The sequence below is a fragment of the Macaca mulatta genome, chromosome 7 (assembly GCF_049350105.2).
Source record: "Macaca mulatta isolate MMU2019108-1 chromosome 7, T2T-MMU8v2.0, whole genome shotgun sequence".
NCBI lineage: Eukaryota > Metazoa > Chordata > Mammalia > Primates > Cercopithecidae > Macaca > Macaca mulatta.
The window spans coordinates 25,856,044-25,880,082 of NC_133412.1; the positions used below are offsets into that span (position 1 = coordinate 25,856,044).

Sequence of the window (24,039 nt, forward strand, 5' to 3'; positions counted from 1 at the left end):
TTATTCTGTAGGCTAAGTACTCTCTTCATTTATAAAACAAAATAGAGTTCTAAGTGAACCAGATTCAAGTATCTTCTGACTCAGGTTCACCCTGTTAGTAAAAAAGGCAGCAATGACAGTGTTTACATGCAGTTTAACCTTTTTAAAACCAAAATCACCATTCTTCCAAGCTAGGCTAGAGGCTAAACCAAACAATATTTCTCTGCTTATATTAGAGTCAATGCTAACATAAACAGCACTGTCATTGCAAAATTATGTAACGGTAAAGGTGCATATTCTATTCTGACAGACACAAATTTCACTAGAGTCTGTGAAAGCGCCAGGTAGAGAAACTGCCAAGGGCAGACAGAGCCTAGGGTTACCCACGTAATATCTCAAGGCAGCCACACTTCTGCTTAACACAAACAAAAGGCAAGTATGTCAAAGACCCTACAGGATTCAAAGCTTCATTTAAGGATAGAGGAAGGTATAATTACAATTAAGAAGAATGTACCTTTTTCAAAGTGTCCCTAAAAGTTAATATCTGAGTCCTACAACACCTGCCAAAGATCACATGAGGAGACAATGTGGTATTATATTTTTTCTCAGCCCATTAATATAAATGACAGCTACCATTTGTATTAAGGCCACATCAATATCCAAAAAGTTTCAGTGACAGCCTATGTCAGAAAATTTTATTTAAAAAATAGAATTAACATTGGCAGAATGGGGGAATCATCTTTTCCATGCTGGCTGAGTGAGATTTGGGCCCTTTATTGAAGATAACAATAACATCGACAATAATGATGAGAGTTTGCAGGTGCTGAGTGCTAGGCAGTCAAAATGCTTGATGAGTGTCCAATCATCTAATTCTTACAATACAGGTAGGATTGTGGGCCTGATTCTATACCTCTGCTGCCCAGGTACACCTCTTGCATTACGCTGAGGCCTTCAGAAAACTGACACGAATCAAACCTGAAACAACAGCAAAGAGGCTTATCATTTATAAAGGGAGGCTAAACCCAGTCTCCAACTGGCAGGGGTTTTTAGGGTGGGTGTGGGGAATTTCCACCTAGGTACATGTCTTTGAAAGCCAGCAGGTCAGGAAATATGTCACACTGCACACCTCCCTGAGTTCACACAGATTAAGATAAAATGGGACTAGGCCAAATCATTACATTTGAAGGAGCTTAAATGACTTCAAATTCCCCCTAATATGTCCCCTTCTCAGTGACACACCCTTTTGCCTTCAGGTGGCTAGTGCCTTCCCCCTTTCCTAAACCATCTTGCTTCTCAGTGGCATGGCTTCGTAACAAATAAAAGCAAGAGTTCTATCTATTACCAGGCTGTGGTGGAAATTCCTGATGGCAAAGGCCAGAATAAGGTGTTTGAATTGGATTCGCTCACACTCTGAAAATCGTTCATATGAATTTATTATTTCTCCAAGTTCTTCCCACTGTGTTCGTCTCCTTTTAATTGAACTTCAGGCATCCCAAGTTAAGAGGGAACTTGAGAACGGTGACTTTCTCAGAGTTTCTACAAATCAGGCTGTGTCAAATGCCAGCCATGAAAGTAAACCAGGTCGGGAGGCCTGGTGGGGAGTGGGGCTTGGCTGGGAAGAGCTATTTCCGTGCTCTGGACACTTCTCCCTGCTTCCTTGAGGCAGCAAAGGAGGCAGAGCTGCTGGGGAGTAGCTGTCCCATGGTAGCTGTCCACGACTCCACTGGCTTCTTGCTGTGACCTTAAGAAGAGACACAAATGGCAGATCTCTTCCTTCCTATTTGCCACCTGTCCTTTGTTTTTGCTCCTTCTCATCCTTCAGTCTCATCTGTTCTCCCAGAGCATTTTTCCCGTGCCTAGGCCCCTTTATCCTATGGCTCCTCTGGCAGAATGGGAGGAAAGAGTGTGGAGGGCAGATGGATGGAGCTTGGTGTCTGTTCTGGGATGGGCATCACCATCTATTACTCGGCTATCGAGAAGCTCCATCCAAGATTGTGGACGTGACAAGAGAAACCTGATCCTGACAGTTAATCTGATCCTGACTGCCTAGATACTAACACAATGAGAGAAAAAAATTAAAACCTATGGCAGCTGTTTAAAAGTAACATGTGACACATTAATGATCATGAATGCCACTGAGCCTGTGAGCTTAACTTTGATTGTACAAACTCAACCCAGTGTAAAATGTATCACTAAAAACTAAACAAGCTGACTCTTCCAGTCACGTTGACTATTTTATAGTCACACCATGTACGCCAGCTTTTATTCATGCTGCATCCGCTGTCTGATCACAACTTAAAAATGGAGTCTGAATTCTGGAACTGGAAAGAACCCCCAGATAGCATCTTGTTCAACCCCCTCATTTGAAAGTTGAAGTAACTCAGAGATGGTAATTGACTTATCTAAGATCACACAAAGGATTAGAGACTTGACCAGAGGGCATCAAGGATGGGGGCCAGGCCTGCCTTATTTCCAGGGCTCTTTCACCTTCACCACAGAGATGTTTTTTTCAACTAATTGTATAGAGAGAGCCAGTTACCTTGAACAGTAAAAGTCTAGGGCCTGCAACCAGCTGAAGAGGACGGAGCTCCATCTGTGGTACTGGGTTAAGCTACCCCGGGAATTCTCCTTAGCTTCTGAGAGGATAAGAGCCTCTAACAGTAAGTAGCCATGAGATAAATATGCCATTATTTTGGAAAGGGGAAGTCCTGAGGTTTTTGGCTCACATATTATGGAGTGCATGGATTTAAAAGCTACATTTTTTAAAAGGTCCAGTGCATCATGCAGTGCTATTATAATTGCTAAAGGCTGGGCTGACGATAATCTAAATCCCAAAATATTAGTGGTTAATTAGGAATCCAACAGACTTCTTCCAGAAATAAAACTTAATCCCTTAATTACACTCTTTATTTCTTAATTTCCTCTCACAGTAACCTATGCAAATACGGACTTGGTTTCCAAAGAAAAAGGTTCATGTGTTCTTTCAGCATGCATACTCTACAGTCATCGGAAAGATCAACAAAGGAAGGCAGGCATGAACTCTGTTTCCTTTTTTCTCAAATCACAGCTATAAATCTCAATCTTTTCCTTCTTAAATGTATGAAAAGTTAATAATTGTTATTTAAATCCCTGTAGCTTGTTAATTTACATTTCAAAATGTTCTCCAATTATATGTATTTATAAAACACTTTTCCATAACTTTTTTGTTTTTTTTTTTTAGTTTTTGGAAAGAGGGACATTTTAGGAAGGAAGTGAGAATTCTGCAAAAGGAAGATCTCATGGAAAGCAACTCGAATAATGGCATTCTCAGATCTGAGAGAGTGAGGGTTAGCATCTTGTGAATTTGCTAAAGTCAATTTGACGGAATTGGTTTTTTTTCTTGAAAAAGTTCTATAAAAAGTACTCAATTCCACCCCCCTCCAAGTCAAAAGGAAGATAACTTTAAAAAGCCACTCAAAGCAATGGCAAAGGTACCAGGACATTTTCACCAGGGCACAGAACCCCATGGTTATACTGATCATCTTTCCAGGGTACATATTCAGTGATTACAGACCAGACTTCCTGGGTTCCCTCTATTGACCATCGAGACACCAGCTGATGTCCAGAGTTATGCCATTTCCACAGTGAGACACTGTAACTGGAAAGGAGCAAGGACATCGAAGAAGTGAACCCAGCTTGCCAAGAGCTCTCAGGGCACTTCCTGATTACTTTCCTACCAGAGTAAGACAAGTCAACCCTGCTCACACCAGTCTCCAGGCCAGAGAATGTATAGTACTAACAGGACATTCTCTTCTAGTATCAATTTTGCATTGATATTAGAAAAAGAAGGAAAAAACCATTACCTAAATTTAATGTAACAGTAGATGGCAAAGGAAAAAAAAAAAATCTAGTTAAACTAGTCTGTTTTTATCTTGCCACTGACTTTCACATGTAGCTGGAAAATTTTTGTGTGTGTGGAAAAGGATTAAGTAATACTCAGACTGAATTTTTGGTCCACTGGATACACCACCATAATAGGTTTCTTAGCATCAATAAAAAGATTCGAATGATTTTTCTTTCAGTCTGAGCATTAAATTAGAATCTTCTGTCTAGTCCACATCCATAGACCATTACTGTTAATTGACTTGTCTGAGTGAAAAGCACGAGACAAAATCAATTCTAGTTCAGGCTGGAAGCCATCATAACTTTAGAAAACAAAACACAGACTGGACAAGTCATAAGGACTATATTCCCCTCAATCTTAAAACTGATTATATATTCTGAAGCTGAATATATTAAACTGAGAAAGCCTAAAAGGTAAAACACAACCTATCATTGATGTGGGTTTTGCATGTGATCAACTTTAATGGCTTGTTAATGTCGTGTGTGTGTGTGTGTGTGAGTGTGTGTATGTGCATATGTATGTGTGTGTATATATATATGTGTATGTGTGTGTGTATATATATATGTATATATATGGCCTGAAAATCTATTCCAGAATAATAACTTTCATCTAGAAAAGAAGACAATGTAATATGGCTCAGCAAGCACCAGAGTGTGAATTAAAGAAGTAAATTTGAGCAGTCTTGTCTGAATGGCCTCGGACAGAGCACTTAATACACCCAAGACACCATTCCTTAATATATAATGTAGAGTGTGGAACCAGCTGAGTTCTTTGCCCCTTTCAGTGTCAACGTTCTCGGCTTCAAATTTAGATCTACAGTACAACTTCTAAAATACATTGGCCTATCGAGAGTCAACTTTATTGTTCTTTGAAACTTAAAATGTTTTTTTAAGAAGCCTTTAGAAAGAACCATTTTTTCACAACTACCCCGAAAAACTATGTATAACATGTTCAAGAATGCAATAACAATTATAAATTCAATAATGATTTATAACCTAAAAACAACTCCAACTCATAAAGATAGTTCTATCAGAGCTAGATTCTTCAGTTTCAGGGCAAGTAGATATTAAAAGTCTTACATGTAATTTATGAATTGCACCTTAAATTTAAAACTGTCTTTTGCTTGTCTGATATACAGTGGCAACCAACAAGGTTAATTATCCAGCCCAGACAAATAACTTAGAACGTACTCACTGCTGGAGTCTAGGGGCATAAATACAACAGCATCTGTTTTCAATAAAAATGCATCCATCTAAATGAAACCTCAAGGTGGGGTGAATTGAGAATGAAAGAAAAAGTTTTCTCTTCTGATCCTGATGAGAGATGTAGCCCTGAGAATGCTGTTACACTACTGTCAGACATTACTATATGTAAGTTACATGTACTCATCAAACAAACGAGAGTCCAATGCTGCCTACATATTTTCTAGATGCTCCCCTCTCACAAAGAAATTATGACTGTAACTGGAAGTCAGGCCTCATTTCAGCAAATAGCAGTAGCAGTAGTGGTGAATATAAACACATCCTCTCTATATATCTTTGCAGAAGTTCAATCTATAAACTAAATGCAAATATAAAAATTATCTCAAATTACTCTTCTGTTTGACTAACATTAAAAGCTTTTTATTTGATAGGCAATTATCATCCCCCAGAAAAGAAAATCATGAGCATGTACTAGGAGCATAAATATAAGGGTTGATTGATCAATCCTGCCTCCCCACACACAAAATCAAACATACCTTTGAACTCGAAAAACTTCGGAAGATATATTATTCTGAATGATATCTAATTACCAAATTTAAATTCATGTCTCTAGAACTATGCAAAAACATGTGTCTTGAACATTTTAAACCAAATGTTGGTTCAAAAATATTTCATGTTTTTAATACTTAATTTGATTCAGATGGACCTCTTGTTTTGGGTCTATAAAAGTAGAAAAAGCTGCAGGGTTTTTCTTGTCCAATAGCACAAAAGCATATTATTACTGTTAAAAATACTACATTTACACATTCACGGGGATAACAAAGACAGAAAGATTTAGGAATAATTTGCAAACAAGCTTGTTTCTAATGTTGAGTTTTGCCTGCCCCCACTACACCCCTCACAACCACTGCAAAGCGTAAGATTTCTTACCTTCACATTTTTGTGACACTTCATTAAATTTGTGTCCAGCAGGGCATTTACACTCAAAAGACCCAACAGTATTAATGCAATTTCCTCCCTGACAGAGCCCGGGGATGGCCTGGCATTCGTCCACATCTGTCAGATTGCAGAAGACAGAGAGAAAAAAAAACTCATATAAAATTCATTGCAGAATACAATGTGATAATTTGTCCACAATTATGTTACCATATTTATATCGGTGGTTATTTGTCCCTCACAATATTTGGAATATGACTAGGGAAACTATTTCTCACAATTGCATTATGTAAAACACATCGTTGGATTAATAATGTTCCATAAGAAGTCACAAGTATTTTTTGTTTCCCCACCTTCCATGTTTCCTAATGTAGAGGAGAGTGTACTAACTTTTGTGGGTTTTATCACATATGCAGCAAAAAAGAAAGATATGTTTAAAAGGCCATTATTCACGGCCTCGTTTTTATCTCCAGATTGGTAGTAATAATCAGAGTTATTCAAAAAATCTTGCAAATCAAAATGCAATACATTTCTACAATGAAACGATCTTTAAGAGTTGTACTGAATGATTTAGTTAAAACGGAATTTATTGAAGGTCACTCAGACTACACGAGACAGCTAATGTTTTTGCACAAATGAAGTGGAAATGTTCACTTCACATTCTGGAGAAGTGCCTTGCACAGTAAAAATTAAACAACTCAGAAAATTAGGCCAACAAGTGAGAGGGATCGCTAGATGAGCGTGCAGTTTCAGCTGCTGACTTACCTTGCTGGCAGAGTGGCTGCCAGAAGGCACCTTTGTAAAGGTCAGTGAGATCATGTCTCTCCCCAGCTCCACGTGCAAGTCCATACTACGTCCTAGGAAGTTCTACATGATTCCTCTGCTCTTTTACCCATTTTCCACCCTCCTATCTCTCCCACCACACTGGATTCCTCAAATATGCCACCTGCCACAGAGCTCTGTAATGGCTGCCCCTCTGCCTGGAATATTCTTCCTCCAGAGAGCTGCATGGCCCACGATGTCTCATTCTCCAGGTCTCTGCCCCAATGCAACTTTAGCCACGAGCCCTTCCCTTGACAGTCCAACAGCAACACCTGGCTCCTGGCTCTAATCATCCTTCCTTCCCTGTTTATTTTTTTTCCACAGGACTAACCACCCACTGACCTAATACGTGTCTGTTTTGTTTAATAAATTGATTATCTTCAATATAAGCTTCCAGAAAGCAGGGACTTTGTCCATTTTCTTCACTGCTGTATAACCAGCACCTAAGGACTAACTTGGGTTCTTACGTGTAAGCCCAAATATTAACCTTCCAGGAGCAAAATTAATCATCTCATGCTCACTACATTCTGTTATAAAGGTTATAAAAGTACCTGTACATTCTCTCCATCTCTTTGTTCATAACAGAGAAAAGTCTGATTTAATAAAGAATCCCCAAGTAAACAGTCTAATGTATTCTTTTTGAAACCTGGAAGCCTAATGTGTTCTTTAGCTTCACTCTTCATTGAATAAAGCAAAAAAGGGATTGCTGTTTATAAGATCTCAACCTGTGTTCTTGAGAAAAGTTGGCATGCAGTAAAAGGGATATTAAAGAAACAACAATTTAGTTTATTATAAAAGTATCACGTACTGTTTTAAATGAAATGTCTTAACCCACAAATAAATGATTATATGTGGAAAATCATTAGATTATGTTTTCCAGCCAATTTCAGTTTTGTCTTAGACCAGAATTTTCCATTCTCTTGATATGTTGAATGTATTTTTAGAAATATTTTTGAAAATCAAGATTTTTACATATGGGCAGAACTAGCTGTCTTGTTGATCACGATTTTTGGCCAACAGAAAATATAGACAAGGCAATTCTCCACTGGCTATATACAGCCCCTCACGTCTGACCCAACGACTGGAAACACCAGCAAGGAGCGAGAGCCACAACCTGGTGGCAGAATCTCTTAGAAATAACAACAGCAACAACCACCACCACCACCGAAGATGAAGAATTTCACTCTCAAACTGGCAATATAACTGCCATTGTGATTCAATGGGTTTTCAAAACTTTTCTTATAAAAAAACCTTTTTTTTTTTTCTTGGACGTTGAAAAGCAGAGTTAGGAAGAAACAGGAAGCAAATGCTGGAAAGATCCAGATTTATGAAACAAATAGTAAAGCTAAAGAGAAGGCAGTTCATTCTCCCCACCCGCCTCACCAATTCCGTTAGCACCCTAACCTCTGACAATGGCTCACTGATGGGCAGCTGAGGCACTTAAAAGTCTAGCTCTCTGGTCACTGTCAATGAGTTCACGGGTATTAACTAACTTTGTAATCCCAAGACCAACAAATTCTTCAAAACTCACTGGGACTTTCTAAAAATGAGAAAAATAAGAAGGCACCAATAAAAACCTAACCTTTTAATTTTATAAAATACTACAATCCATCCCTTGATAATTCTAGAATTTCAAGGTGACTTATTTCTTCTCCTGATGTTTCAGAGGGATACATTTAAGGGCATCCAAAGGAGCTGTATGTTGTACACGGGAGCTGGAGGCCAGGAATGACAATATCAGAAGTGGAATTTATTGAAGTGGAATGTAATGGAGACCCACAAAACTGTGTGACTAAGCTCAAGTTCTGTTTTATTGCATATTACCCTTAGAATTAACATATAAAACAAAGCCAAAGCATTATCTATTTGTCTCAGAAAAGCATATCCTGAATTTTCTGAAAATATTGCAACTTGCTATAAAAAGTCCTGAGGCAGTCTAAAGGAAACAGATAGAGCCTGAGAGTTTTCAATCCCATCAGTTTAGCGTGGAGCTGCCTCTGTTCACTTCCTCCTGTTTCCTGCCAGACATCCAGACAATAAAAGAATTTGTACAGCTGGAAGAACAGGAGTAAAAGCCAAAAACAGAGTAAGGGCTTCTACAGGAGGCAGGAGAAGCAGCTAGCAGGCGACATCTGGGGATATTTAAAACTGTGAAACAAATCCTAATTTATTTCGGACTTGTAAAAAAATGCACAATGTAGCATGCAAAATGTCGAGAGAAACAGTTTTCCTCAGGTCAATTAAGCACAACCCATGAGAGAGAGGAACTCTAACAGTTTCAAATGAGGGAAAAAAATTAAGGAAAACATAAACTACCTTGTTCACAAACCTTGCTTTGTGTTTCTAGACAGCATTGCCATAATGCACAGCATTGCTGTAAACAGAATCACACCACCCCTGGAGTCAGAGGTACATGCAAACACCTCTGGGGTCAGAAAGGGGGAATGGTTGGCAAGAAAACATCCAGTAAGACTTCAGCTGCTCTTTCGAGAGCCACGTTCCTAATGCCTTAGTTGGATATCATGCAGTCAGCGAAATTGTGAAGTTATGTAGCTGACACTACTTTTCCATTCTCTTCAACTTCATTGGAGAAGGGCTCTCCAGAGCAAATAAGATTAATCCATTAATAATTCCATCAGCCCAGGGTTTACCTTGACAAGCTCCCGTGCGGATATTTGGAATGAAGCCACGGCGGCAGGGGTGAGGCTGGGCAGGACACATCTCACAGGGGTGGCCCCAGGCTCGGCCGACTGTGGCACAGCAGAGCGTTTTTGTGCAGACAATCCCGCTGAGTTGTCCCTGGCACATCTGGTTGCTGATCACAGTAAAACATGGGCCTGTCCTGTAATCTGAAAATAAAGAATAAAAATCTGATGAATATCCAGAAAAGCAGGAACCATCATGCAGAGGAACAGCTGCGCTCCATCTTGCTTGACTCCGAATTGAGAAATGAATTTCAGGGACAGAATGATGCATCACTGCCTCTCTGTAAGGCCTTGGATAGACCATTCTACTTCTGAACCCGATTTCCTAACCTACAAAATAGGGATGAAAACATCAGTTCTTACCCACTTTGAAAACGGCATTGTGAGCATCAGATGAGCTAATGGAAAACTCTTTACAACTGTGAATTGCTGTACAAATGTAACATGGTAATATTATTATCCACTCATTACTTAAGAAAACATATTGGTGCCTGCACTGAATCAGCTCCGATGCCTGATACAGATGCTTCAGTGACTAAAAGAGGCCAAATCCCTGCCCTCACAGAGCTTCCAGTCTATTGTTATTTAGGGCTGAGAAAGCAAAGAATTTTGAAGCTTGTAGTGAGGCAAGTCATGGCACCTTCTTCCTGGAAGTTCCTTCAACAAAAGAAACGGTTATCTGTTTCTTTTGAGTTGGGGTCATCTTGTTTCAAATACAAAACAAGCAAACTAACAGATGAGGATTTAAAATTTTGCTCATGCAAAACACATTAGGTATTTAACATAAAGGGTGAGGACACTCATCTGAAATAATTGTAACCTCTAGGCAAAAGGACCATCTTAAAGCAAAACAGGGATAAGCTAAGACCATAAGAGAATTTGCAGTCAGAGCAGTCTACCACCAGTTATAAGATCTGCCTCTTTTCTTTCTTTCTTTCTTTCTTTCTTTTTTCCTACAGAGAGACAGCCAACAACAAACAAGAAAGATAAAGACGTAGTGAGCACAGAGGACCAAAGCCAGGTTGTCCTCACAGGTTGTCCCCTTGTGAGAGAAATCAGGGCCATAACACCCATTTCTGTGGTTCTACAATGACCTTGACAGACAAGGGAGGCTGGGCTGGGGTGGGACTCATGGGCTTCTATCCACTACCCAGCATCTGCATGCTTCCAGGTCATTTTCAGAAGTGTTTAAGTGGAGTGATTCCTGTGAGTCTAAAAATGGACTCAATGACCCCAGTAAGTTCCTTTCACCTGTGAATGCAACCGTTTTATGAAAATCACTGGCTGTGCTAATGAAACTACTGGGATGCTTTCATTATTTTCTTCTTTCTTTAAGTAACTCATAGGACACAGCAGATATGCTATTTACTAAGGAAAAAAGGACAACTTTTCATTACAATACCAACAAGAGTGAACATTCTGGATCGTAACAATGTTTTGGCAATAGCTGAATTGCATCTGCTGGCATCCCTCTATCCTGTGTATTCTCTCTTGCTTTCTTTTTCTTGCATCTCCACTCCAACCCCTCCCTTGGAATTTCAACTCCATCTGCTCCCCATCACTACGTGCTCTTCCTCCCTCTCCTCTGCTATCTGCAGTGAACCACCTCTGTTCAATGGTGTTGCAGAAACAGCACTGCTCTGACGCCCATGCTGTAAGATCAACCTTCTGAAGAATTCCAAAAACAAAATTCCATGCCAGTCATATAGATAAAGAAGACTACCATATCCAAGCTATGGCAGCACTGGAGAACAGACAGGATGGTCCAAACGCCGAGTCCCCAGCTCCCCAGCTCCCTCCCTCCATACCAGTGTTATGTCCCACTCACAGGATGCAAGATAATTTTAGATTTTAGTAGGCATATATTAATTTTAATGTGTATTATGAAACAGCATAAATATATCAGACTCACGATTTCACAGTTATGTCTGCTGTGAGGATGATGAATTGAAAAACCTTTTAATTCAATTTTAAAAAAATATTAAATACTAGTACAGGTGATATGCAAACAGGCCAAAAATTGTGTGGGTGACATCTACATGCAACCAGACTCACCATTCCAAAAGACAAGCCTGAGACCTTTGTGTTCCTCTTCTCTGCATGACCTGGCCCCACGCACCTTTCCAGCCCTTTCTCCTGACACTTTGTTTATCATTTGTCTTTTTTTTTACTTTGTTTATGCATTTATCACTCTACTGTTTTTTTAGTTTTATGTAGTCAAGCTCTAGGTATACTTTAATATTTTACATTGTATGCCGTATTTATTCAAAACCTGCTATCTTCTTCCAGAGATACTGAATTCAAACAAAAATATAAACAAATATTAAATACTGAGCTGTTGAATAAATCTCAGTCCTCATTTCATTCTTTCGATGAAAAAAAGTCACTCAGCACTGCAGTAATTTGTAACAAAATCTCTTTAACATGCAGTGGACATTTTAAAACTGTGTGGACAAAGTGATATACCAAAGTCATCTTTATTTTTTTGGTTCAATTCTCCCAAATAATACCTATAGGGATTTAATAAATACATCTTTGCTATTTGGTCTTTCTTTTCTATTTCAATATTTTATTATGTATTTTAATTCAAAATTAAGCATTTACTTATACAATTGAGAAAAGGCAGTAGCATATAAATAAAGGTAATTACACCCAAAGAAACCCTTGATAACATATTGATTATATTATCGTACATAAGATTTTGTGTGTATGCATGTGTGTGTTTTATTTTTTAATCATAAAATAAGAATTATACTAAAAATATACTTTTGAATCTTGCTGGATTTTCTTCACTTAACATTGCCAAAGCTTTTCCCCGTGTAATAAACACTATTCCACAATATGATTTTAATTGCTGCATAATTTTCCATCAAGTTATAACAGAATGTATTTAGTCATTTTCTTACTGTCTATCATTTAAATTGCCTCTAACTCTTCATTATTACACATAGCATTCAGTGTACATTACAATGAATCCTTTTCAGGATAAAAACAGCCATCAAGATTTTTATGACTATATATATCCTACATCTGAGACTAGAAAGATCACAGCAGTATAATCTTTTATCAAAAAAAAAAAAAACTTTCTATGTTAGGTAACAAGAAAGAGAATTTAGGCTTGTTTCTTTCTGTTAATTTACTGAGACAAGTGCAAATGCTTTAATCAAACAGATTCATGTTAGCTTGCCATATTCAATCCTTCTTAAAAAGCATAATGCAACATGAATTTTAATTTATAATGCTCTCTTCAACACTGCTGGGATTTGTTTTTCCACCTCCTCTTGCCAACATACTCTATGGAATTATCTTATATATGAGGATTGCCAAGGTTCAGGATAGATACAAATATGGTGTTTTGTGAGTGACACCAGCAAAATCCAGGCACTCTACAAAATGCTAACACAAATCTGATTCAGTTCTGTCTGACACTGATTCATAACTTCAGATGTGAATTCCTCATTAGAAGATCTTCATTTAAAAAAAAAAAAACAAAAAACCTTAAGACTTTTCCAGGGTCAATAACTTATTATTCTTATTTCAATACGAAATACATAGAATCGAGATGGTAGCTGTTAATTCTGACAACATATATTAGGTATTCCAACAGTTCACAGGGATCCAATTTATTAAGTATACTATATATTTGGCGAATAAGTATGTAGAATAGAATCTATGGACTTAGCACATTTCTGTGCTAGATACTTATCACTATTGACAAAGTTATTTTGGAAACAAATTAGAACTGGCTTATTTGACAGTACAGATTAGCAAGTGGATATGAATGTATTTGTAGATCCATATTTTAAACAAAAATTGCTGATTGCAGAGGGAGAGGCATAATCTGGATGAAATAAAATTGGATCTAAAAATGTCTTGGAAGGTAAATGCTGTATTAACATGGTTTTCAAATGTCATTCCGATTTGGCGGCATGTGCTTTTCGTCCTGTACTTCATTTAGATTGCCAAGGTTATGCCGTTTTTAGTCCAATACTCCAACCGCAGAAAGAAATCTGCCCACACTCCCAATTCCTTACTAATAATCCAATTATTTACAATTATTCCCATAGCACTTACATGATATTAAGCTAAATTTACATACTCTTTTTTTTTTTTTTCAGATAGTCTCAGCATTAGACAGGGAGTGTGCTTAACTCAAAGCTTGTGTAATGTCTGACTCATTCCTGGCTTCAGAGTAAATCATTATTCCTAATGCAACTAAAATATAGTATTAGAAATGCCTTCTATTTGCAAATTGCTCTACAATCACTTCCTTATAAGACCTTCATGAACTAGGGCAACAGGCCAAGTCATCCCAAAATTAAAGTGCGATTCTAATTGTTTTTAACTGGCTTACTCCAGTGTGGCTGCTTCATGGGAAATTCTGCATCTCCATGTTCCCATTCTGAGTGGTTAGCTCAAGGATTGCTCTCCAGTCCCATTAGATTTGGCCTCAAGGCCTGGGCTCTGACCAACATGTGTCTGCAGCCTCTGATCCTCAGCTCATGCCCAGCTCTGCAGCTCAGAATACTGTGGTCTACAGCATTATTTCACTTTCATTTGTAATCAGACTTCACCCTGAAGCAAATGCATCATTTACAGGGAAAGAATATTCTGTGGTACAATGAATTCTTGTCCCTCCTGCCCCGTCACTAAACCACAAACTGCAGGGAAGGCACAAGGATATAATTTTGGGCACTAGGCTCCAATTATTTTAAATCCTTCTTTTCATAAAAATGACAAACAAAAGAATGAGATATCAATTTATCCATGACATAGAGGGTCACAGCACACTTATTTCTCCCAGGTAGGTTGGCCTGGGAAACATTAGGCTCCTAATGTGTGGAATTTCAGTACAACTTTCTGAGGAAGGAGTTCAGAGAACTTTCAGTCTAAGGAAAATTAAAGTTAAGAAGTTCCATTATCATAATCAGCCTGCTAAATGCTGTTACTACTTCTTACTCCAATCATTCTTAACCTTAGGACATAACAGAATCACTTGGGGGAGCTTTTGCAAAATGCTGATGCCTGGGTCCTACCCTGTCCTCCTCTCCCAGTTTTCCCCATGGAACCCTATTTAGTAGATGTGGCACAGGGCCCAGGCATATACGTCTTACAAAAGCTCCCCAAGATGATGTTTGCCCTCTAGGACTCTAAGTTGTGTGTGTGTGTGTGTGTGTATGTGTATGTATTTTTTTTCTCTCTCTCTGTCTTTTCCTTTAATGAAGAGTGCTCATGTTCCATGATTAATTGGAGATGTCTGCAAGATAACTACTTATCTGAAAGTCTAACCTTAGAAACATCAGACAGCCCATAAACTGGGATCACTGCCACTCAACATAACCTAGTATTTCTCAACTAGGACTGACATCCTAATCATGGCAAAATACTATTCATTTCCACAGTGCTGCATTGATTATGAGGCACTTTATTACATTCTTTACTAATTATATTATAGTTAATTATACGAACTACCTGCTCATCAAAGCAAACAACAAAGTCAAAATTTAGGAAGGCTGATCATCCACTACTGCAGTGTCCTAATAGTTAATAGAATTCCCATTTCCAGTCTCTTTCCTTTTAGTTTTACAAAGCACACTGATATACATGATCTCATGCTGCTGTCAGGAACTCCCACACCCAGCCCCTGCCCACTGCTGCAGCTTGTATCTGAGTGGAATTCCAGGGGGATTCTCCAATTGGGGCCCGAATACAAGGCCTATTTAGCATCAGTAACACCAAAAGTCAACTCTTAATTTATTCCAGAATTGCACTATCAGAGAGACCATTTGAAATTCTTCCGAGACTCCTGATTTTATAAAATATAAAGTAGTGCACAATATCTATCAAGTTTCTTGTCAAAAATAGTCAAGGCTTAATCTAATCAAACTTCCACACCAAACTTCTAGCTGAAAGGGAATATAGGGATAGAGGAACAAGGTAAATTGCACCACAAGGAAACAACCAGAAAGCTCAGAACGTGTGATATTTTCTAAGGCAATTGTTCAAAACTTTTCCAAAAGCAAATGACTTTCTCTTCACCAAAAGAAGTACAGAGATTATTTTAGATTAAAAATCATAATAATCAAAACTCAACTGGATACTGTTTCTAAAAGAGAAAATTTCAGAAATCTTATGTGGACTACATATTACATGACATTGCAGAGTTGTTGTTTTTCTAGGTGTGATAATGGTATTGTGGTTATATGCAAGAATGTCCTTAGTGCTTAGAGATGACGTGTCATGATGTATGCAACTTAACTTTCAAATAAGTCAGCAACGTAAATAATAACAAATACATATTTCAATATATATCTTGTATATTCTATATACATATATACATACAGATGTGTACATACACATAGAAAGCTATCATGTGTATAAAAGTGGGAACAGTTATTCAATGTAAGTGGAAAGTATATGTGTATACTTTATATTATTCCTTCAACTTTAATGTAAGTTTGAAATTTTTTATAATAAAATTTCAGGGGAAAGAAACTCCTTTCGCATCTACTTTTACTATGCAATGTTGCTTCTCCCATCTTATTCAAGCTACATGGCATTTTTAAAACGATGCAATAAGGTTTGAATATACTTTCCAATTCATGCATTTATATAAAATACTGCACACAAGATTACCTATTTAACATGGTTTATACAGTGTTATTAAAAGAATACAACCTTTTGGCAAAATTTACTAAAGTATATTATGCAAAATTGTTTATCTTTAAGAAATTGCATCTGAGGTATGGCTTAATTGTTACTAAATGTTTTTAAAAAGCACTTTACAAATAAACCATACAGAAAAAAACAAAACTATTTCTACATTAGTATTTTCCCTGCTTTTAATTTCTTTATTCCATAAGTGAAAAGTATTACCACTATGACTTAAATGTAAATATCACTCAAAACTGCAGAAACAAGGCGATTTGTTGTACACCTTTTAATCTAACATGCAGACTAAGCAATTCATCAGAATCCAGGCCATAGTTCTGTGGGACCCAATTATGTGTGGCAGCAATTCAACTACAGCAAATTGTTACCACATTTTATTCTGTTCCATGATGAAGAAAGCAGTAAGAAATCTTGTTCAGAGTAAGAGGGTATCTCATTTTGAAATAATCATTTACCTGATATTATTTGTTCCTTTACTATAAATCCTGCAAGTCATTACTGACTTTCATCTTCCTGCAAAGTTATCTCTACTTTTACTAGAAAAAAAAAAGACTGGGGGAATCGGTAAAGTCAAATCATGGTTTGGGTGACATATTTACCATCAAGATAATAAAATCATAGAGAACGCTTTCATTTTTAATGGTCTGCAAATTCCACTTTAAAGAACCAGTTGGCTCTGATTTATTCCCTTTTAAAATGGCTTGTATGAAATGCCACGTTAAACCAAATACTGCCGTTTGACCACAGAGCATCAGCTATTAAACAGCAAGACAAAAACAATAATATTATATAACAATTTATTTGTTCTTTTATATTTTTTCAAAGCCATGAAGCATAACATATTCTCTCCAATCCAAAAACAAGATTAATAGCCCAAAAGGAAAAGGCCTTAAGATTAAATACAAAAATTGTCAGGGGCAACATATTCTTAAATTAACCTGTATATCATAAAAGTACCTTGTAATATTGTTTATTTTCCAAAATAAGTTCCACAAAAGATGAATTAAGTTCATGAAGAATCCTAATAGAATGTTTTATCATTAAATTATTATTAGAAATGAGATTTTCAGTAGCAGGTCAATTTCAACACTGAACATTGTGCATATGGAGGGTAAAGGCCTATGTTTGTAAAGAGACAATAAAAATAAATTGATTTAAAATATCAATCAATTGCAGTACACTAATATGAGGTACCCAGAGCAGTCAAATTCATAGACAGCAGTGCAATGATAGTTGCCAGGGATTTAGGGGAGGGAGGAATGGTGAGTTTTAGTTTGGGAACATGAAAAGGTTTTGGAGATGGATGGGGGTGACAGGTGCAAAACAATGTGAATGTGCTTAATGCCACCAAACTGTACACATAGAAATGGTTAAAATGGTAAATTTCATCTTATGTATATTTTAATACAATAAAAAGAAATTTCTAGCCGACACGGTGGCTCATGCCTATAATCCCAGCACTTTGGGAGGCCGAGGCAGGTGTATTGCTTGAGCCCAGGAGTTCAAGACCAGCCTGGGCAATATGGCAAAACCTCATCTTTACAAAAAATACAAAAAAATGTAGCTAGGTGTGGTGGTGGGCGCCTGTACTACCAGCTACTCAGGAGGCTGAGGCGTGAGGATCGTTTACTGTAGTGAGCCGTGATCACACCACTGCTCTCAAGCCTGGGCAACAAAGTTGACACCCATATCAAAAAAAAAAAAAAAAAAAGAAAGAAAGAACAAGAAATTCTACAACACAAAATTAAATTAAACACTTTGACTTCAATGCTTTACAGTTGTAAAGGCCTACGCTTCACAACTGTAAAATAGAATCATAGGTTTCCTTATGCATTTGACAAATATTTATTGAGCCACTACCCCATATCAGTGAGTAGCACAGCATAAAACCTCTGTTCACATGGAGTTTGCAATCTTGTGGAGGAGGCAGTGAATAAATAGATCAATATGTTATAATAATTTTAGATTTGAGGTTGACATTTAGTTACAAATGAAACAAGCATGCTGCTGTCATAGAGAACAATTGGGTACACCTACCTTGGTAAAAGTTATCAGAAAAGACTTCTTTGAGGAGGTGACATTTAAACTGAGGCCTAAAGGATATGCAACATCTAAGTGCTTTCTAAGTATAGGAGACAGCAAGAACAGTGGCTCTGGGCTGGCAGATAGACTGGCTTCTCTAGGATTAAAAGAAAGCCGCTGTGACCAGAGCTTTGAGCGCAAAGGGGAAGGGGCATGCCATGAGGTTGGATCCTTTAGCAGGGGCTGGATTATGCAGAACATCTCAGGATATGATGAGGAGTCTGGATCTGGCTCAAAGCTCAATAAAAAGCCACTGAAAACACATGTGTTATTTGAGAAATGTGGTCCTTTAAGGGCTCAGGAGTGGAAATGGAAAGGCTTTCAGGGAGGCTACTGAAGGATGTGAGGGGAAAGCTGGCGAGGGCTTGGCAAGGGTGGTGGCATAGAAAGGGTGGAAGGCCAGCAGGAAGGGGATGCCCTTGGGCCAAAGAACCAACAGCATGTGTGGATGGATCGGAAGGGAGGCGTGAGGGAAACAGAAAGGCTCCCGGGCTTCTGGCTTCCATCACTGAATAAATGGTCATTTGCTGAAATGCGGAAACTAGGGAAGATTAGGCTGTAAATACTAATAATCCATTAACAAGTTCTTCCCATTTTCACAATAAGGTACCTGGTGCAGAACAGGTGACTTGAATTAATGAGGCTGTCCATGAATAAAATGATACTATCTGTAAATCTTAATGCTATCAAAACAAACAAAAACAAAACCTGTGTATAATGTAATTATACCCTGACTTGTGTGTTTTTGCTTTTTTATAAATTTCCTTTCCTCCCCTTCCTTTTTGTGAGTGAGCATTTACTCCTATCATATTCAGATATTTATGTATAAACATTACAGTTGAGATTCTTACTTCAAACACATTTGGTGAATTTTCACAGAAAACCAAGTATGAAGTACCCACGGCCCAGACCAACAATATGTGATGGAATCCTGGCGTGGTGGGTGGGATTTCCTCCAGAGGAACTCCACTGCCCCTTTCATAAATGACAGGGCATGGGAATCCAAGACCACTAGCATTAGCTGCCAGCCCTGAGTTCATTCTACAGGAAATGGAGACACACCACATTCACATTCCATGATAGCATCAATTCTGAGAGATCTGGTGGAAAACTTAAAGCAGGGACAAAAGTTCAGCCATTATTAACCACAGCTGAGAAGTGCCTCCTATAAATATGAACTTTCTGTAATATCAAGACAGATAAACGGCAGGGAGATGGTTTTGATACATTGGTTGGCAAATGTTATTTCTAGAATTGGCTTTTTATTAAATATCCATGTGCTACTAGATATGTGGTATATAGGTTGTTTGTATATCTTCTCTCCTACACACACACACACACACACACACACACACACACACACACACACAGTCACAGAAGCATACTAACACACTATCAAGGTGGCCCTCCTCTTCTCAGAACTTTTCTTTGGAAGAAAATGTCTGATGAATGAAAAATTCCTGAGACCGTTTCCAGCTCAGAGTCTGGCGCTGAACTCAGCTGAAGAAAGACAAGTTGGAAGAAAGTACAAGCATTACTCAGAACACGTGAGTGAACCGTGCAAAAGACAGGCATGGGAGCTGAGGGGGTGGGAGAGGCAGCAGCACCAAAACCCAATTATGTAGATTTAATTCATCAACAAAAGAAGATTCCTGACAAAAATCAGTAAGTGCTCAGATATCAAATACAACAGATGATTCATATTCTTAGACACCAAAGACTAAGGCGGCCGTCCCTAGAATTGGGTTTTCACTATTACTTTATGGTCGTTATTTTTCAGACCTGCTAAGTGGAGTGAGAACATGTCACTAATGGGACAATCATGGGGCCTCTTGGCAGCTCCACTGGAAACATACAGATTTTGATGTTCTGGGCCACTGGTGAGTGACAATTGTTTTATGGAACAGGCTAGCAATTATGCAAATATTCATCCTGCGTTTTGGAATTAACAGTTATTTCGCAGACACCCCAGGTACACATGATGTGAAGAGTTAAATCTTAATACTATCCTATAGGCAGATAGGCCACTCCAGTTCTAGCTAAGTGTTGCCCAGTGGAGTCAGTGGGAGAATGGTATATGCCTTAGAAACTTCCATTCTACAAAACTAGAAAAAAGATTTAAAGTTGCTCCTGAGACTATAAGGTCTACAACTATTAAATCGTGTACTGTCTGAACACTGACAGGACACTGTGTTACTCTGTTCCCTCTTACCACTTACTAGAGATTTACATCAGCTTGGCCAGACGCTGGGGTTTCATCTAAGGCAGCTAGTTAGATACGTGCGGAAAGTGTATATGGTTAGAAAATAATAAGAGACAGCATTAAAGTGGTTTAAAATGCCCCAAGAGGGAAGCCAAACACCACAATTTTCTCCAACTGTGGAAGAAAAAACAACTTGAGCCAGATTTTAGCTCTCTGGATGTATTAACAGGTCTATGTTTTATTCCCTTGGATATTTACGAAGCATGTTAACAATAATTAAAACGGAATTTTCCAAACCTTTAAGGGTAAAAGTTAGGAATAGAATATCAATGACCTTGGAAAGTGTTATAATTTAATATACATCATATTCACCATCCTGGGATTTCACTACTGATATTCAAAATTCACAACTCCCGCACAGAGCAAGCGTTCTTAGGAACTATGCTCATGCAAATGCCTTCTATTCAAATGTATTTTCAACTTTCTGCAGTAGTTGTACAGCTAAAAGTTAGTGCTGCTGTTCTATGGGCATTCAGATTTCTCTAGTCAGGAGTTCTTAACTTGAAGACCACAATCGGGACTCGGTAGGTCTAAAGGTGCCCCAAAACTATACATAAATCACTTGAACAAGTTTGATGAATCTGAACACAGTTAAGTGAGCAATCACATACTCTCTTCCAGAAATCTGGAACTGGGATTGAGGAGCACTGGTGTTCACCTCTGCAGCTGGCTAGACCTCAGGTGACTTACCTTGGGAGCAGCGAGGCGGCATGTACATGACGCACAGAGCAGTTCAAGAGTTGGAGACAGCATTTGGTTTTTGCTTCCAGCCCTGGGTAAAGCCCTGCTACAGTACCTGCCCTTGGGTTTCTTATAACCTGGGATATCCCAGGTTCCTTAAAGCAAATCCCCCCTTCTGCTTCAGCTAGTTCCATTACTTGCAACCAATGCACTTGGAGCCAATACAGTGCATTCATTTATACCTTTTTGGAAGAAGAACGTGTTCTTGCATCAAATTCTTAAAAGTGTCCATGGCTCAAATAACCCTCTGCACTATTTAAAAAGAAGTAACTAATAAGAATTTGGCATTACTTAGAAGACTTACTCTGATTTACTGAGTTTTATAAGTTCATTCTCAAAGAAAAGCAAAAAACAAAACAAAACAAAAAAAACTCTCCTAGTTAGTGACACAAACATAGACAAAAAACTACTCCAGCTCTCCCCTTCCTTTACTTGTAATTCCAAAGGGAGCCACAGAGAAACATAAACCTGCATGAAAGTCATCACTGCCCTCTATAAATTGATAGCTAATTTTTAGTAACACATAATGTCCTGGTTAACTTTCCCCAAATGGCAGCAGGCATTTGTGGATGATGTTACCTCGCCCATTTAGGCAGAACCCAGTGCAGGGCTAGAAGCGAAAGACAATGTGCCTAAAAGGGAGGAGGCCTGCACGCCAGTCTCAGCTCAGCAACCAATTTGCTGTGCGTCTCGAGTTAGACACGTCACTCTCTGATGGCATTCAAGTGGTCAAATCATGAACCATTCAGACGCCCTCATGATCTTTCCGCTGGCCTGAGCCAGGATGGCTGCAGCCAGGCCGAGAAGAGAAGGGTGTTTCCATGGTGCAGGAAGGGCAGAGCGTGTAGAAAGATGTCTGACAGAAGCTTGTTTTGCCATTAGACTTGCTTCCCCCACATTTCTTATTTTGGGAAACGGCATCACCACAGCCCACATCACAGGGCCACAGACTCAGGGCAGCGGGGATCACAGAGTATCCCTCACATCCCTCAATCACCCGCAAACCTTGTCAAATTTACCACCTCAACGGCTTCTTTATTGCCCCTCCTCTGAAATCCAGTTGCCACTGCTTTACCCTGCTAGAGTGAACCTAACATCAGTTAGACCCTAACATGCTCTGTGAAATGCTCCCTACTTGGCTCCCTCTGGCCTCTTCCCTAAATGCCTTCCCCCTCCATTGACACTGAGTGAACTGCAGTTCCTCAACTCACGGTTTGCTGTTTCTCCTCCACATGTCTTTGCAAATGCCATCTCCTCTACCTGGAATGCCTTTCTTCTCCCTATCTTTCCCCCAAATTTCTCCACTTGGAAGTCTCCCCTGACGACTTACTCCTTCCCTCCTCTGTGGCACTAACCAAACTCCATGGTAAACTCTGACTTATATGATTGTCTTTCACCAGACTGTGAGCCTTAAGGACATATATTTTGTCTCTTTAAACTTTGCATCTCCATGGCCTAGAATATCCCCATGGGCCCATAACAAGCACTCAAGTATTTATGAATGAATAAATGAAGGAGGATGTACAATGACCTATCTTTAAGTCAGTCTAAATCCTTAGTCTTTTGAACTATTCATTCCCTTTGCTCAAGATATCATTAACTACTTATAATTCCATGAATCCATCACGCTTGATTTGAATTCTGGAACGCTGATTATCAATGTGACAGTGAACGAAGTCATCCTTTGAGTCAGTTTTCTCTGTTTCCCAGGGTTGTATGAGTAGTAAACGAATATATAAAATACCTACCATAGTCCCTGGTTCTTCTATTTTTCCTCTCCTTCCACACATACCATGGGTACACATAACCAATATATCCTGCTATTCTTAAAAACAAATGACATAAATGACCCACAATCCGCAGGACACACCTTTTAATCCATTCTGAAGAGCTAAGAGATTTGTTCTAAGTTATCTCTACTCTCTTGCCTGGACTTCTGCTATAAACAATAGTTGAAATTTGCAATATAGAGCAAAGATAAAGGTGACATGCAGATCAAGTCCAAGCCTGGATTCATGAAGACCTTGTTCTTTTTTCTTTTTTTAACTTTTAGTTTAAGTTCAGGGGTACAAGTGCAGATTTGTTACACAGGTACACTTGTGTCATAGGGGTTTGTTGTGCAGATTATTTCATCACCCAAGTATTAAGCCTAGTTCCCATTAGTTGTTTTCCCTAATCCTCTCCCTTCTCCCACCCTCCGCCCTCCAAAAGGCCCAGTGTGTGCTGTTCTCTTCTATGCGTCCACGTGTTCTCATCATTTAGTTTCCACTTATAAGTGAGAATATGTAGTATTTGGTTTCCGTTGCTATGTTAGTTTGCTACGGACAGTGGCTTCCAGCTCCATCCACGTCCTTGCAAAGGACATAATCTTGTTCCTTTTTATGGCTGAATAGTATTCCATGGTGTATATGTACCACATTTTCTTTTTCTGGTCTCACTGATGGACAGTTAGGTTGATTTCATTTCTTTGCTATTGTGAATAGTGCTGCAATGAGCATACACGTGCATGTGTCTTTATAACAGAATGATTTATATTCCTTTGGGTATATACCCAGTAGTGGTATTGCTGGGTCAAACGGTATTTCTGTCATTAGGTCTTTGAGGAATCACCACACTGTCTTCCACAATGGTTGAACTACTTACACTACCAACAACAGTGTATAAATGTTCCTTTTTCTCCACAACCTCAGCAGCATCTGTTATTTTTTTACTTTTTAATAGTAGCCATTCTGACTGGTGTTAGATGGTATCTCA

At 38.5% G+C, this 24,039-nt stretch overlaps 1 protein-coding gene across 1 annotated transcript in view; it reads right to left on the reverse strand.

Annotated features, from left to right (window-relative positions):
* Positions 1 to 24,039, reverse strand: part of FBN1 (fibrillin 1) — a 236,831-nt gene that overhangs the window by 118,022 nt on the left and 94,770 nt on the right. The window contains exons 7-8 of the mRNA XM_015142182.3: positions 9,474 to 9,671; positions 5,995 to 6,120 (exon numbers count right to left, since the gene is read on the reverse strand). Of these exons, the coding sequence (XP_014997668.1) occupies positions 5,995 to 6,120; positions 9,474 to 9,671 (324 nt within the window). The remainder of the gene's footprint in view (positions 1 to 5,994; positions 6,121 to 9,473; positions 9,672 to 24,039) is intronic.